General features: G+C 49.6%; 2 protein-coding genes across 5 annotated transcripts in view; one reads left to right on the top strand and one right to left on the bottom strand.

Annotated features, from left to right (window-relative positions):
- VIRMA (vir like m6A methyltransferase associated) overlaps positions 1 to 4346 on the bottom strand; it is a 52566-nt gene extending 48220 nt beyond the window's left edge. Inside the window, exon 1 of the mRNA XM_056854092.1 lies at positions 4263 to 4346. Within this exon, the coding sequence (XP_056710070.1) occupies positions 4263 to 4325 (63 nt within the window). The 5' untranslated portion in view covers positions 4326 to 4346. The remainder of the gene's footprint in view (positions 1 to 4262) is intronic.
- A 7272-nt stretch (positions 4347 to 11618) lies between these two features.
- Positions 11619 to 13857, top strand: part of ESRP1 (epithelial splicing regulatory protein 1) — a 41942-nt gene continuing 39703 nt past the window's right edge. For all 4 annotated transcript variants that reach the window (XM_056854081.1, XM_056854082.1, XM_056854079.1 and 1 more), the window contains exons 1-2: positions 11619 to 11757; positions 12379 to 12507. In XM_056854081.1, the coding sequence (XP_056710059.1) occupies positions 11626 to 11757; positions 12379 to 12507 (261 nt within the window). In that variant the 5' untranslated portion in view covers positions 11619 to 11625. The remainder of the gene's footprint in view (positions 11758 to 12378; positions 12508 to 13857) is intronic.

Below are 13857 nucleotides of genomic sequence, written 5' to 3'. Positions count from 1 at the left end.
AACAAACAGGGAAATTATCAGGCAAATCACTATATATGGAAGGTGGGCTTTGTCTGCCTTAGTGAGTCACAAGTTGTATAGTTCTGCACCGCACGTAATCACAAAACACTTATGCCCCAATTCATAACTTCAGATGAGCTCCAATGTACACAAGATGCTGCTGTACAATTGACCCACTTTATGCAGTTGAATGAAAGGAACAGCCTTCCCTTTTGAGGCACCAGAGCTGCCTTCTCCACTGAATATAATAGGAAATTCTTCAAGTGTGCTTCATAGGCAATGTGTCCATAAGAAACCACGATTAAGTGAACAGAATAAGAATGAACCAGTTTCAGCTAAGCTGCTGTTGAGCAGCCGTTGCTGTATATTTGGAAGCCCTTCTCTCGTGAAACTTCTACCCACAGCAGCTTTTCAAAATGCATTGCTGTTCAGAATAAGCCACACTGAAAAGTATTTCCTTTATGGCTTTGGGAGATGACATACCGTAAATGAAGTGGGAGAATTCTGACAGAATTCCACATAACAGAGTAAACTAGAGGATAGCTGGTTTTAAAAGTTCTGCCTTAACGTATAAAAGTTTACTGGAAAGTCATCTCAAAAGAGCAATAATTACCAGATCAGTGTTGGACCTGAAGGAACCTACAGATGGCATGCTACAGTAATGGCCGGGATCCAAAGAATTACTTTAGACACAACCTAGGCTCATTTATTCACATTTTTTTTACTTTGAACCAAAGTCCCTGACACGATATCACTAGCTGCCTTTGAAAATCTTGTGATATAAGAGAGGTATATTTGAAAAACATATCCAAAGCCCCCTTGTGTGCAAGTGAAACTACTTGCACAATTCTTTCGATCCAGGCTGCTGCCGATCAAACCTCAGCTACCAGCTTTGTTCAGATGTCACAACAAGCTGCAATTATACTCCAGTCAGGCATGAACACAGCTTCTTCCTAGCTTGATCAGGCTCCAATTCACTATGTCTGAACGCATACAACTCCATGAAATGGAATTTGTTTACTTCACACAAACAAGGATTCTATTACAAGATGGGTAGCTGTGTTAGTCTGTCTGTAGCAGTGGAAAAGAGCAAGAGTCCAGTAGCACCTTAAAGACTAACAACATTTCTGGCAGGGGGTGAGCTTTCTTGAGTCCCAGCCCTGAAGAACTGAGCTGTGACTCATGAAAGCTCATACTCTGCCAGGATTCTATTTATTCATTTAAAATATTTCAACCCACCTTTCTATAAAACTGAGGTGAATAAACCTCAGTTTAATACCAGAGTGCACGGAGAAAACAAATGCCAATTCACCAAATTGTCTGCTTCTGGACATCACGGCGAACTGTCTGAAGCTTGATCTGGAGGTTTTGCGTCAAGCTCTACACTTCAAGGGAGACTGAAGAATAAGGAGCCATGCAACCACAGCAATAAAGTCTTGTTTATGCCTAACCATAGTTTAATTACAGCTTATTGTAAAATCTGAATGCAGTCACTGTATTAAATTTTGATCATTTATTTTTAAGGAGATGTTTTTTAAAACCTTGGTACAGAACAAGGGATATTTGTGGAAATATTGAAAGAAATCCACATGTTTAACATTAAGAAAAGATGACTAAGCCTATATACTTGAAAGATGTACTGAATTCAACAGATTTACTTATAAGTAAATGTTCTTGGGATCATACTGTAAAGGGAACATTACAGAATTTTTCACTACAGTGAGAGCACACGGGAAAAGCAAGCTGAGGCCAGATACCATGAACTGCTTCACAGTTGTAAAAGTAGCTGAAATAGTCTCCCCCTGAATTTTCAGAAACAACGGATGCATAGTTAGGGCAAAATATAAAACTAAACTAAACCTAAATCCTCCCTTTTCAATGATGTTAGCAACAGCTTTAAAAATTCTTTGGCTGATTGAGCCTTATGATAACATTGGCAAACCAAAGTGCTATGGACATGTAACAGGAGCATGCTGACCCAAGATCAAGAAGTTCAAGGTTTGACAGTTCCTTTTTGAGGCAATATGTGACATGGCCCAACATAAGTAACTCTGCCAAAAAAGTGGCAGAATATCTTTCAAATTCACTCTGAAATTGTGCACTAAGACAGCTTGCACAGTAGTTTCAAGCAAAAAGACCTCCCAGCTTCCAGCTTGACTGATGATGCACAATATACTTGCACTGTATATGAAAATATTAAAGACCAGAGTATTTACTGTTGCTATAAAAATAGTCTGCATAGCTTTTATGTTCCCCTAATGCCCTTGCAACCTACATATGTGCCCATAAAATTAAAGAATCAAATATTCTTTTTTTTAAAGAAACAGCTTCACTATAAGTATGTAAATACCTGTATTAACCAGTAGACCTCTTCACATGTTCTATTAGATACTGATGTGTTTAATGGATAAAGGTCAAAAGTATAATATAGTGTAAACAACCACAGAATTCAGCCACTCATGTCTGCATGGTTCTGTCCACTGACAAATCCAAAGAAATATGCATAACATGTGCCATTTAGAATCTATCGCCTCACCCCTCTATGGAAAACAATCAGATTTAAATGTATGTGTATAATAAGGGGTTTATAAGCTTTTGTACAAGAATACAGGAAACAAATTCTACAGACTGGCATACATGATGTCTCACCAAGGATCTGGAGAGAGCATCGTTCCATCCCTTTGACTAAGGCACAACTGTCTTGGCAATGCATACTTGTGCTGCTGATGTATAAAGAACAGCCAATAATAAAAGAACATCACAGACTGATTCTTTGTCAACACTGGAACTAGAATAGGGTCAACATTACTAGTACTAATACATGAGATGCATCCTAGTGCTCAAGTTATCCCACTGAGTATACAACTTAATTGGCTAGCTGCATCCAAGCACCTAGCATGAGGAAAGGTCTTGGATCCAGTCCGCAACCCAGGACATGGGCAGAAAGGACTTCATTAGTGTAACGTGCCCTGATCCAGTATAGTATAGAAACATATAAACAAAAGCATATAACACTGTTACAGCAAAATACAGACAATTTAATGCAATTAACACTCCATTCTATTGGCTTTATGTACAGATGCTTTCACTCATCAATAAGCCACTGTTAGCCTCCTGACAATTTTAATATCAAAATGTCATAACATTCAAAGGAAGGACAACAAAGACTGGGAAATCTGTAAAACTTCATAACTGTTTTACCAAAAAGGATAAAGGGTTATACTGAAGTAGGGTTTCCCCCATCCCCTCAATGCATACACATGCTTTACAGTGAGAGTTCTAATACGTACTAGAGATTAAAAACTGGGGGCATGTAAGGAATTACGTGGGGGGATACACAATTTGGAAGTCCCACACCTAAATCTTCCTTTTCATGATTTTATAAAATCTCAAGCATTTGAGCAGGCCAGTTCCCCCCACCCCTTTGGGTATTGCACTGCATTTCCTCTCATTTAGCCACCCTGAACATTCCATGCTTCCTAGAGCACACTCAGTCCTCAACTGACTTATTTTACCATTTTTGCTGTTCTCCCCATTTTTTCTAGACAGTTCACATTCTCCCTCATACTGGGGAGCCCACCCTCCCCGTGCAGAAACTTCTCCCTTGTCCTTTGGGGGGCTCAGTTTTGCAGCTTTTTATAACTGGCACCAATCACTTAAATATAGCGTACTATTAAATATAGTACCGATAAACTACCACAAGACACCGATTATTCCAAACTGATTAACGCTGAACACCCAAAACATGGCTGGTCGTAGTGGGGTAGGGTACAGAATCCAAAGTATCAGATAATTCACAGTGGGTAGCCGTGTTAGTCTGTCTGCAGTAGTAGAAGTGAGCTGTGGCTCACGAAAGCTCAGACCCTGCCAGAAAATATTTTTGTTAGTCTTTAAGGTGCTACTGGACTCTTGCCCTTTTCTGCCAAAAATATCAGAGTATTGGACCCTTCAAAAGATGCATGAGGCTTTTAAGACACGAGTACTATACTCCGCCGGGCCTGCTAAGCATGACCACGAGTTATGTATGCGGCACCCAAAACCCCTTACAACCGACAACGCGATCCCAAACAGCCGTCGCTTTCTGAGGGCCACAGCTGCTTTTGCAGGGATAAAGAGGGGACGAGTGTGGCTCCGCCCCGAGACTCGGACTGCGGCACAGGTCAGACCCTCAGCCGGGGAGCGAGACCACCCCACACCCCGTTATCCCGCCCCTCCTAGGCACCACACGAAGGGGGTCGATCAGCCGTCGCGGTCCTCGTTACCTCCGTGCTCTGGTGCTTGAAAGTGTCTAAAAACAGAAGCTCCGTGGCTGTGTCCGCCGCCATCTTCCCTCGGCGGAAGCGCCCGCCCTGGAATCGGAAGCGCTTCCGGAGTCACAGAGGGCCGCGCATGCGCTCTTTCGACTGTTAAGAAATGCAAGGGGGGGCGTCCCCGGTTCAAGCGGCAGCGGCTATGGCCTAGAGAGGAGAGGGGGGTCTTAGGCGCGCCTACTCGGGAGCAAGCACCGTCGAACCGGGAGGCTTACTTCTGAGTAATCGTGCACCAGACCGTGCGGGAAGAGAGTGTGGCTTTGCAAGGTTCGCCGCAACCTTGGCCCACGGTGGTTTTGCTTTGTAGTGGATGGGACCCAGCGTGCTTGTTTACAGCCTTGGGCTTCCGGGTGAATGGAGTCGTATTGAAGGACTAGCGAGGGGCCCCACAGACCAGGAGGGAAAGGTCCTGTCCCTTGTGGAGGGTTAATATGTGGGAACAGCCAGGTGAAGCTTTTGAGGATCGAGGCAAACATCACCTGGCAAATAACATCCATGAAGCCTCGGTTAAAGGGACAGGACTCCTTCTTTAAAGGTGGCCCTGAGATGAACACGTTTTGCACTTGAACCTAGCATAAAAACGTGTCGGCACCATCTTATTTTTGCTACGACAGCCTGCCATGGCTATTTCTCTAGCCTTGTTATAAAAGAGTCTGGTGTCACTGACACCTTATTGGGGCATATAAAGTTTGGTGACTGACCTGGATGGCCCAGGCTAGCCTGATCTCGTCAGATCTCAGAAGCTAAGCAGGGTCGGCCCTGGTTAGTATTTGGAGGGGAGACCACCAAGGAATACCAGGGTTGGTGTGCAGAGGAAGGCACTGGCAAACCACCTCTGTTAGTCTCCTGCCATGAAAACCCCAAAAGGGGTCGCCATAAGTCGCCTGCGACTTGAAGGCACTTTACACACACACAAAGTTTGGTGAACCATCACACGAAGTGTGGACTCGTCTGGCTCACGAAAGCTTTGCCACAATAGCTTTTTTAGTCCTTCAGGTGCAACAAAACACCTTTGTTATTTTAGTTGCCACAGCCTGACACAGCTTCCTTGCTGGAATACAAGGACGGCCTTGTCGGGAAGCCCAAATCGGCAGCAGTTCCCCGTCTTGTAGACTGAGTTTCTTGCCGGAGGTTTGACGTCTTGCTCTCTCCCCCCCCCCCCCAGCAAAAAACTGATCCTATGCAGAGTCAGGCATGCCGCATACACCATTGGTGTAGCCGCACCTAGTTCTGCATAGGGTCGGGCTGTTCCTCCGGTTCATGAGAGATTATTTTTGGCGAAGTAAAAGGGAAAAAATGCAAGGGTCACAGAAGGGAAGGGTCAATCACACATGAAGTCGTTCCTGGGCTACAATAGCTCACACAAGCAGAATAACCTCGATCCATTGTTTTATACGTGTGGGAATATGTCGGATCAAGGTGTGACAGTAACAATCTGACACAGGTAATAAACTTCTATATGGGTAGTCCTGCACTGTTAGTGGGTTGTGCGGGGGGGGGGGGCGAAGTCCGGTGACATCTGAAGATCCCAAGAATTCTTACGGCTTAATCTTTCAGGAAAAGAGGAAGGCCCGACAAGAGATGGATTCACTCTATAAAGGAAGCCACGGCCCTCGATTTGCAGGATCTGAACAAGGCTGTTAAGGATAGGACGTTTTGGAGGACATTGATTCATAGGGTTGCCATGAGTCAGAAGCGACTTGACGCAATCTTTAGTGGGCTTATAGCCGACTTTCAACAAATACATGGATCGGGCTTTAACCCGAGAACCTTTTCATCGCGGGTTTCTTACATTGCTCTTCCATAACACGTAACCCTCACTGTGACCGACGAGGCTAGCTCACCGAACAAATGTACACGGAGCTCCAACCCCGATCCGCCTGGGCCTATTTACTTGGTGCATTCATTCGTTCAGAATAATGCACTTTGCAGATGGGTTTTACTGCGTGAAACAGCAAAATCCACTTACAAACGATCGTTAAAGTGCATTGAAAGTGGATTATTCAGGATGTGTGAAAGCACCCTTGGAATCGAGTCCCAGTTAATTTTAACTACAGCCCGCTGGCTCCTGTCCCGTTAAGAAGAAGAGTTGGCTTTTATATGCAGACTTTTTCTACTACTTAAGGCAGAATCAAACCGGTTTACAATCTCCTTCCCCTCCCCACAACAGACACCCTGTGAGGTGGGTAGGGCTGAGAGAGTGTGACTGGCCCAAGGTCACCCAGCTGGCTTCGTGGGTAGGAGTGGGGAAACAAATCCAGTTCACCAGATTAGCCTCCGCCGCTCATGTGGAGGAGTGGGGAATCAAACCCGGTTCTCCAGATCGGAGTCCACCGCTCCAAACCACCGCTCTTAACCAGGACAGCATGCTGGCTGAAGTGGAAAGCGTGCTAGGAATCGCAGCGGGAGAGGTCACTGTGTCGCGTGCATCGCTCAGTCTCTCTCGTGGCCCTCCTCGCGGTTGCAAAAAATAGCGCCCCACACCCACGCGCAACCCCCCCCCGGGGGGACCAGTGCGCATGCTCCGAAGAAGCTCCCGCTCGCCTATGCGAATGGCTGCCGTCCGCGCGCACAGCTCGGCGGGGCGGCCAAGCCTCCGCCGCCCCTCCTCCGTTGCAGCCCGCCCTGCAACCTGTTCCTCGCCACCTCCTTCCGCCTGTCGCTTGGGGGCGTGGCTGCCTGGGAAAGGGGGCGTGGCTGCAGAGGGAGCTCGGCTCCGCCCCCCAAAAACCTCAGCTTCCCGTCCGACGAACTGCGTTTGCGCAGCTCCCGCGCGCTTCTTTCTCGGCGGGAGGCCGAGGCTGCTGCTGGCGGAGAGTTGGAGTGGATTGAATGAATGAATGAGGTCGGAGGGCTCGCGAGACCCTCTCAGCTGCCTTTGGACAACTTTTATCCGAGCAAAGATAAACCACTCTGGCGGTCTAAAAATATTGGTTGCCAGGAGACAAAGGCTGTCAAAGATAGGACGTTTTGGAGGACTTTCATCCGTAGGGTCGCCATGAGTCGGAAGCGACTGGACGGCACTTAACACACACACACAGGAGACAAAGGGGGCCCACCCACACCTATAAGGCCATCCTTTAATTTTTTATAAGAAATAAATAAAATTTTCAAAAAATACGTAAGTGGGAAAAAGGTACAATTAAAATTTTAGTTACATACAGTAATAGTATTGGAACGTCTATTATTATTTTCAAGCTACTAAAAGGTCATTAACTTTTTAAACATATTGTCTAATTTTTAACACAACAAAAGATGGATGGACTCAGTGAAGGAAGCCGCAGCCCTCAATTTGCAAGACCTGAGCAAGGCTGTCAAAGATAGGACATTTTGGAGGACTTTCATTCATAGGGTCGCCATGAGTCGGAAGCGACTCGATGGCACTTAACACACACACAACGTTTAAGGGGGCCCACTTCATCAGGGGCCCACAGGGCCCACTTGCCATGGGGCAAGCTGATACCCTGGCCAGCCCGCCACTGCTCTCTGGTCTAATACAGTGGACAGACCCCCGCTTATATGCTCCTCTGGCCGCCTGCGGCCACTCCCCCCGTCCGTGATTGGGGGGGGAACGACCCCTAGTGACCAATGGCGCATAGAGTTTTAGGAGCCTCGGAGAACCCCAAGCTTGGCGGGGATTCTCCTGCCTACTGTCAACATACACTCCCCCCCCCCCCGGTTCTCCAGGCTGCCGAGTTTGCAGCCAGAGATGCTCCTTTCCCAGCATCGAGAAGGGGGCTGGCTCCAGCCCTTTCCCTACCCTGCCTTCTGCCTTTCCATTCAAGGCTGATTCTGCCCAGGCTAATTCTGAAGCGAAAGAGGGGCTTGCTCCGAAGTGGATAGGATTGCAGCCTTGGTGCATTGTCGTAAGTGTGTGGAGGATTGCAGCCGTGGCGTGTTTTACTCGGAAGTAACCCCCACTGGTAACCGTGCGCTGGATTGCAGTCCAGTGTTTACTCCACATTGGGTACCAATGAATTAGATAGGGCTTACTCCACGATAAGAGTGCAATTTACTTTCGAGTAAATGAGAGCATGCCGCTTTCATCCCAGTTGCTCAGTGCCTTGGGCGTAGGGGCTCCCAATGTCCCGCGCCCTCTGTCCTGGTCCTCGAACAGCACTCTCTCCCTTTAAAGTGTTCTGCATCAAGGAGCAGTTTAAGGAGGCTGAAAGAGCGACATTTGTTGCTGGGGAGGGGCCGTGGCTCAGTGGTAGCGCATCTGCAGAAGGTCCCAGGATCAATCCCCGGTATCTCCAGTTAAAGGGACTAGGCAAGTAGGTGATGGGAAAGACCTCTGAGACCCTGGAGAGCCGCTGCCGGTCTGAGTAGACAATACTGACTTTGATGGACCAAGGGTTCGATTCAGTAGAAGGCAGCTTCATGTGTTCACGTGACCTGTTTGGCTTCACCCTACACTTTCCTACTGGACAGCCGCATTCAATGGTATGCCCGCGTGGCATTGCAACCCCGCGCCTCTAGTGTAGGCACGTTTACTCAGAAGTAAGACTCCGCCTTGTGCAAAGTGATTTAGGCTGCTATTCTAAACGTCCTTACTAAGGGAGTAAGGCCCATTGAACTCAGTGAGGTTTGCTTCGGAGTATACCTGCTTAGGCTTGCATTGTTAATCCTTCCTTGAGACCTAAACACGCCTAGGATCACGTTGTCACGCTTTCCCCGGCATCGTTTAACTTAATCCGGCTCGTGAAATTAACGTCTGCGGCGTATGCCCCACCTAACAAATCCGGCGGCCACCCTCAAGCTTCCTTGGGAAGTAAACTGAACTGAAGTCAGTGGGGGCTTTGCTGCCAGATCAGTTTAGCTGTGACCGAGCTGTCACTGCTCTCTAAAATGTCACCACGCTTTTGCCTCTCTGCTAATCTGTCCTTCCATGATGTGTTTATATACAGAGGGGAGGGACAGCGGAGGAGAGAAGGCGGCATGGTATCGTCCAGCCTCGTCCGATCTCGGGAGCGGAGCAGGTTTGGTACTTGGAAGGGAGACCACCCAGGAAGGCTGTGCAGAGGAAGGCCCTGGCAAGCCACCTCTGCTCCTCACCTGCCTTCCTGGGGTCGCCATCAGTCAGCTTTGGCTGGGCAGCGCTTTGGCCACAAACGCACACAGCCATCATCTAGCTGAGCCGGTTGAAAATTCCTCCCGATCTCTTGCAACAAAGTTCTCGTCTGCCCCAGAAGCGACTGGTTTTTCCTCTGCCAGCCCTGCGCCTTCCAGTTGCCGGTGCTCGTCACTCCTTCCCCTCCCCGTCTCATCTTTATTCTTTACGTGTTAAGATATCCGTACTACCTTTTTCTCTCCATAAGGGAGCCAACCCCCCACCCCCAGTCATTCCCACGGCAGAGCCGGCATTCGAACTCAGGACTCACAGATCCTAAACTGACACTCTAAGCACCGCACCGCCACTTTCTTTTCTCACCCGAGGTCTCAAAAAGCCTGGCCCTATGCAGAACAGCGAGCAGCTCCTTAGAGACCAACCAGATTTCCGAGCTGTGAGCTTTCGAGAGTCAACGCCCCCTTGGGTCGGATAGCTCACGAAGGGGTTTTGGACTCTCCTCGCGAAAGTTCCTAAAGATATCTGACAAGGGAGCTTTGATTCTCGAGAGCTTCATACCCCGAAAATCTTGTTGGTCTCTCCGGTGCTACTCTTACCTAGCGGTTCTACTGCAGACCAACACCCTCGGAAGCGGACCCTATTTGAACTTCCTAGGGCTTCCTCCCAAGTAACTATCTCTAGAAGTGGGGCCGCCGACAGCTGGCTTCATGAGTAACAAGGTAGATCACGCTGGGTAGCCCTGTTAGTCTGTCACTAGAAGTAGGCAAGAGCCAAGCAGCGCCTTAGCCGCTAGTAAAATTTCTGGCAGGGTATCTGAAGAAGTAGCCCTGATCTGGACGGCCCAGGCTCGCCTGATCTCGTGAAGCTAAGCGGAGTCAGCCCTGGTTAGTTGTTCTTGTAGGTTATCCGGGCTGTGTGACCGTGGTCTTGGTATTTTCTTTCCTGAGGTTTCACCCGCAGCTGCGGCAGCCATCTTCGGCTGTGGCCATACAATGGAACCATTGTATCCTGAAGTGATCTGTTATTAACATGCCACACCCTCATTAGCACATTATCTTGATACTTACAGGACAATGCTCGGCACATTACCTTTGATACTTTTTGCAGGACAATGATTCAGCTCAACCCCCCCCCCCTTTCTGACTATATATTACTCTTCCTACACACTTGACACTGTCCTTCAGTGTCACTCCTCTGAAGATGCCTGCCACAGCTGCGGGCGAAACGTCAGGAAAGAAAATGCCAAGACCACGGTCACACAGCCCGGATAACCGACAAGAACCAATGAACTCTGACCGTGAAAGCCTTCGACAATATTTAGCCCTGGTTAGTATTCGGATGGGAGACCACCAAGGCATACCAGGGTTGCTGTGCAGAGGAAGGCACTGGCAAAGCACCTCTGATGGCCTCTCGCCTCGAAAACCCCATAAGGGGTCGCCGACTCGCCCTAAGTCGGCTGCGACTCGACGGCACTTGACAGCCCCCGTCTGAAGAAGCGCGCTGCGGCTCCCGGAAGCTCCTACCCGGCCCGAAAGGTGGCCAGCCTTTCAGGTGCCGCTGGCCTCTTGCTCTTTGCCACTGGGCAGGCAGGGCTTTGCGAAACCGCGGCGCCGCATGGAGCCCCCCGACGTGCGCTCGGGACTGGAGGCGAGAGGCGCTCCCCGATCTCCGCGGCGCAGGTGCAGCGAGCAGGGCTGGGGCGGCCCCCGGAAAGGACGCCCAACGTTTCCCCCGCTTGCCCAAACGCGGCCGGCGAGAGCCCCAGCGAGCCGTCCGAAGTGGCCAGCCTTCGGCCCGCGCCCCCGGGGCTGCTCCCTCCTCCCTCGGCCTGCCACGTCCCTGGGGGGAGGGAGCAGCCAATGGGCGGGCGGGCTGGCGGGCGGCCCCAGGTGTCTCTCACCTGCACCACGTGGGGAGGGCGGGGTGGGCAGGTAGGGCCCGGCCTGCAGCCGTTGCGCGCCTGCCAGGGGTGGAGCCGCCTCCCCTCCCCGCGATCCAGCCCAGGAGAAGGGAGGGGGGGGAGCGAGCCCGGGCCCTCCCCACAAAAGGCCACACGGGGCATGCGCCTGCCTGCCTGCCTCCCCCAGAGCAGCAGGTCCCGGGGAGCCAGGGCGAGCGTGCTTGGGTGGCTGGAGGTGTGGGTTGGTTGGTTGGGGCGCCAGGGCTTGGGGGTGGTGCTGGTGGTGGGGCCGAGGCCGCCTCTCTCTCTCTCTCTCCCCCTCCCCCCGGCGGGGCTCCCTCCTCGCCATGACGACCTCTCCCGACTACCTGGTGGTCTTGTTCGGGGCCACGGCGGGGGCCAATGGGGCTAGGCTGGGATCCGACGAGCGGGAGTTGATCCAGCTGCTGTGGAAGGTGGTGGATCTGGCCAACAAGAAGGTATTTGCCCGCCTGTGGGGCCAGGGGTCCTTTGGGGAGGGGGGGAGGACAAGGCTTCTGGCTTTCTCCCAGTCCCCCAAGAAGGCGTGGTGGGGTTTGTCTGCGTGGAGCCTGGTTTCCCAATCCAGACGTGAGTTGGGGAGGCCGCCTGGAGTTCTTCTAGGCTGCCTTGGGGGAGGTCAGCGAAGAAACTACTGGGGGGGGGGGCCTCCCTTGAGTGAGTGTTGGGTTTGAATGTCTGAAGGGTTGAGCCGGACGCTGAACTGTTCAACTTGTTGCCTACTTGTAGTTGTTTCTCCAAGCGGCTGGAAGCTTTGGATTTTGTAAGGTGCCCCTCTGATACCAAAGGCCACAATCCTCCATATACTTACCTGGCGGTAAGGCCCATTGAACCCAGCTGGGTTTCCTTCAGCATAAACAAGTATAGGCCTACACTTTAAGGAGAAAGTGCATCTTAAACACACTTAATCTAGAGACTGGCTCTACTGGGGTCAACTGTCCTGCCAGCCTGAGTTGTCTGAATTTCAGCATCTGGCCTGCTTTCTTGAGGCAAGCAGACAGAAGAGACTGTAAAAAAAAAAAGCTGATCTCTTATCTTCTCTCCCCCCTTTTCCCCTGGAGGTGGGAAACCTCCACGAAGTGCTGATCAAACCTGATCTTTTGGAGCTGATAGATGAGTGCCAAGAAGAAACCCAGAGTATGTTGGACAGCCTGATGCTAGCCCCACAGCTGGAGCAGGCTCTGAGACAGGTAAATACCTCCACCACCCGGGTTTACCTCTCCACAAGGAGTGACTCTTTTGCCCACTTCTTTCTGGGCTAGCTCTGAGCTGACATGAGACCTGAGATGTTCAGACACTCTGTTTCTCTCCAGGGATGGGCTGGGTTTGTTGTGGGAGGGCGAGGTGAGTCACCCAGCCAGTGCTTTGGGAGAAGACGGTCTGTTCCACTTCCAAGGCCCACGTGTGCTTAACTCGGAGAGGAGAGTCTTTCTCATGAAGCATGTGAACCACATTAAGATTGCATTGTGATTATTGTTGCTGATCCTGGTGATATGCAGGCCCAGCCTGTGCTGGTTTACATAAAAGTAAATCTCAGTGAACTCAGTGGGATGGACTGCCAGCTAAGGAGAAGAAGAGGAGTTGGTTTTTATATGCCAGCTTTCTCTACCTCTTAAGGGAGACTCAAACTGGCTTACAATCACCTTCCCCTCTCCTCCCCACAACAGACACCCTGTGAGGTAGGTAGGGCTGAGAGAATGTGACAAGCCCAAGGTCACCCAGCTGGCTTCGTGTAGGAGTGGGGAAACCAACCTGGTTCACCAGATTAGCCCCCGCCACTCATGTGGAGGACCGCTCTTAACCACTACACCACACTGGCACAGGCTGACTGGAAAGGTGGAGGGTGTGTTTATCCCGAAGGCTCTGAATTTTCCCCAGTTCGAAACCAGCTTTCTTTTTCATTTATTTATTTTTAATATAGAAAAGAGAAAGGGGAAAACAGGGAGAGGAACAAGTCAAAAAAGAAAAGAGAAATTGTTACAGTGCATATGATTGTATCTCACAGTACATAGTTTACACATATCTGAGCAGCTTTCTCAGCATAGTCAATGAAATTATATCTATCCTTAATACATCATAACAAACAAGCAAATTTTCTGATTGTATTTTAGTTTTGCCATTCCTTAACATTTCCTTTAAAGGAAAAAAAAAAGATTTAAAGGCTGGTGGAATTTTGCTTTAGAACTGTAAGACCCTTTTTTGTTGCTGCAGACTAACATGACCAGCTGACTAGAATAAGTTCAGTGGCAACTCAAACAAATTGATAAGACATAACACCTAATAACTGCCCTGTTTTTTTCTATGGGAGTTTGTTCTGTAGTGAATTATAGAAGAAAGTATAGGTTAGATGTAATGTAAGTGTAGAACAATGTTACACAACGAAGCTGTATGTTTTCAGTTTAGGGGCATCTTATGCTCATCTCATGGTGCTCCAATGAGGGCAGGCTTGTGGTCATGGTTAGTGTTGTACTAACATCTGAGAGACCAAGTTTCAAATCCCCACTCAGGCATGAAAGTTTGCTGGGTGACCTTGGGCCTGT

Source organism: Euleptes europaea, chromosome 8 (genome assembly GCF_029931775.1).
Source record: "Euleptes europaea isolate rEulEur1 chromosome 8, rEulEur1.hap1, whole genome shotgun sequence".
In the NCBI taxonomy this organism is placed as follows: Eukaryota; Metazoa; Chordata; class Lepidosauria; order Squamata; family Sphaerodactylidae; genus Euleptes; species Euleptes europaea.
This window is presented reverse-complemented; position numbering and strand designations above follow the sequence as displayed.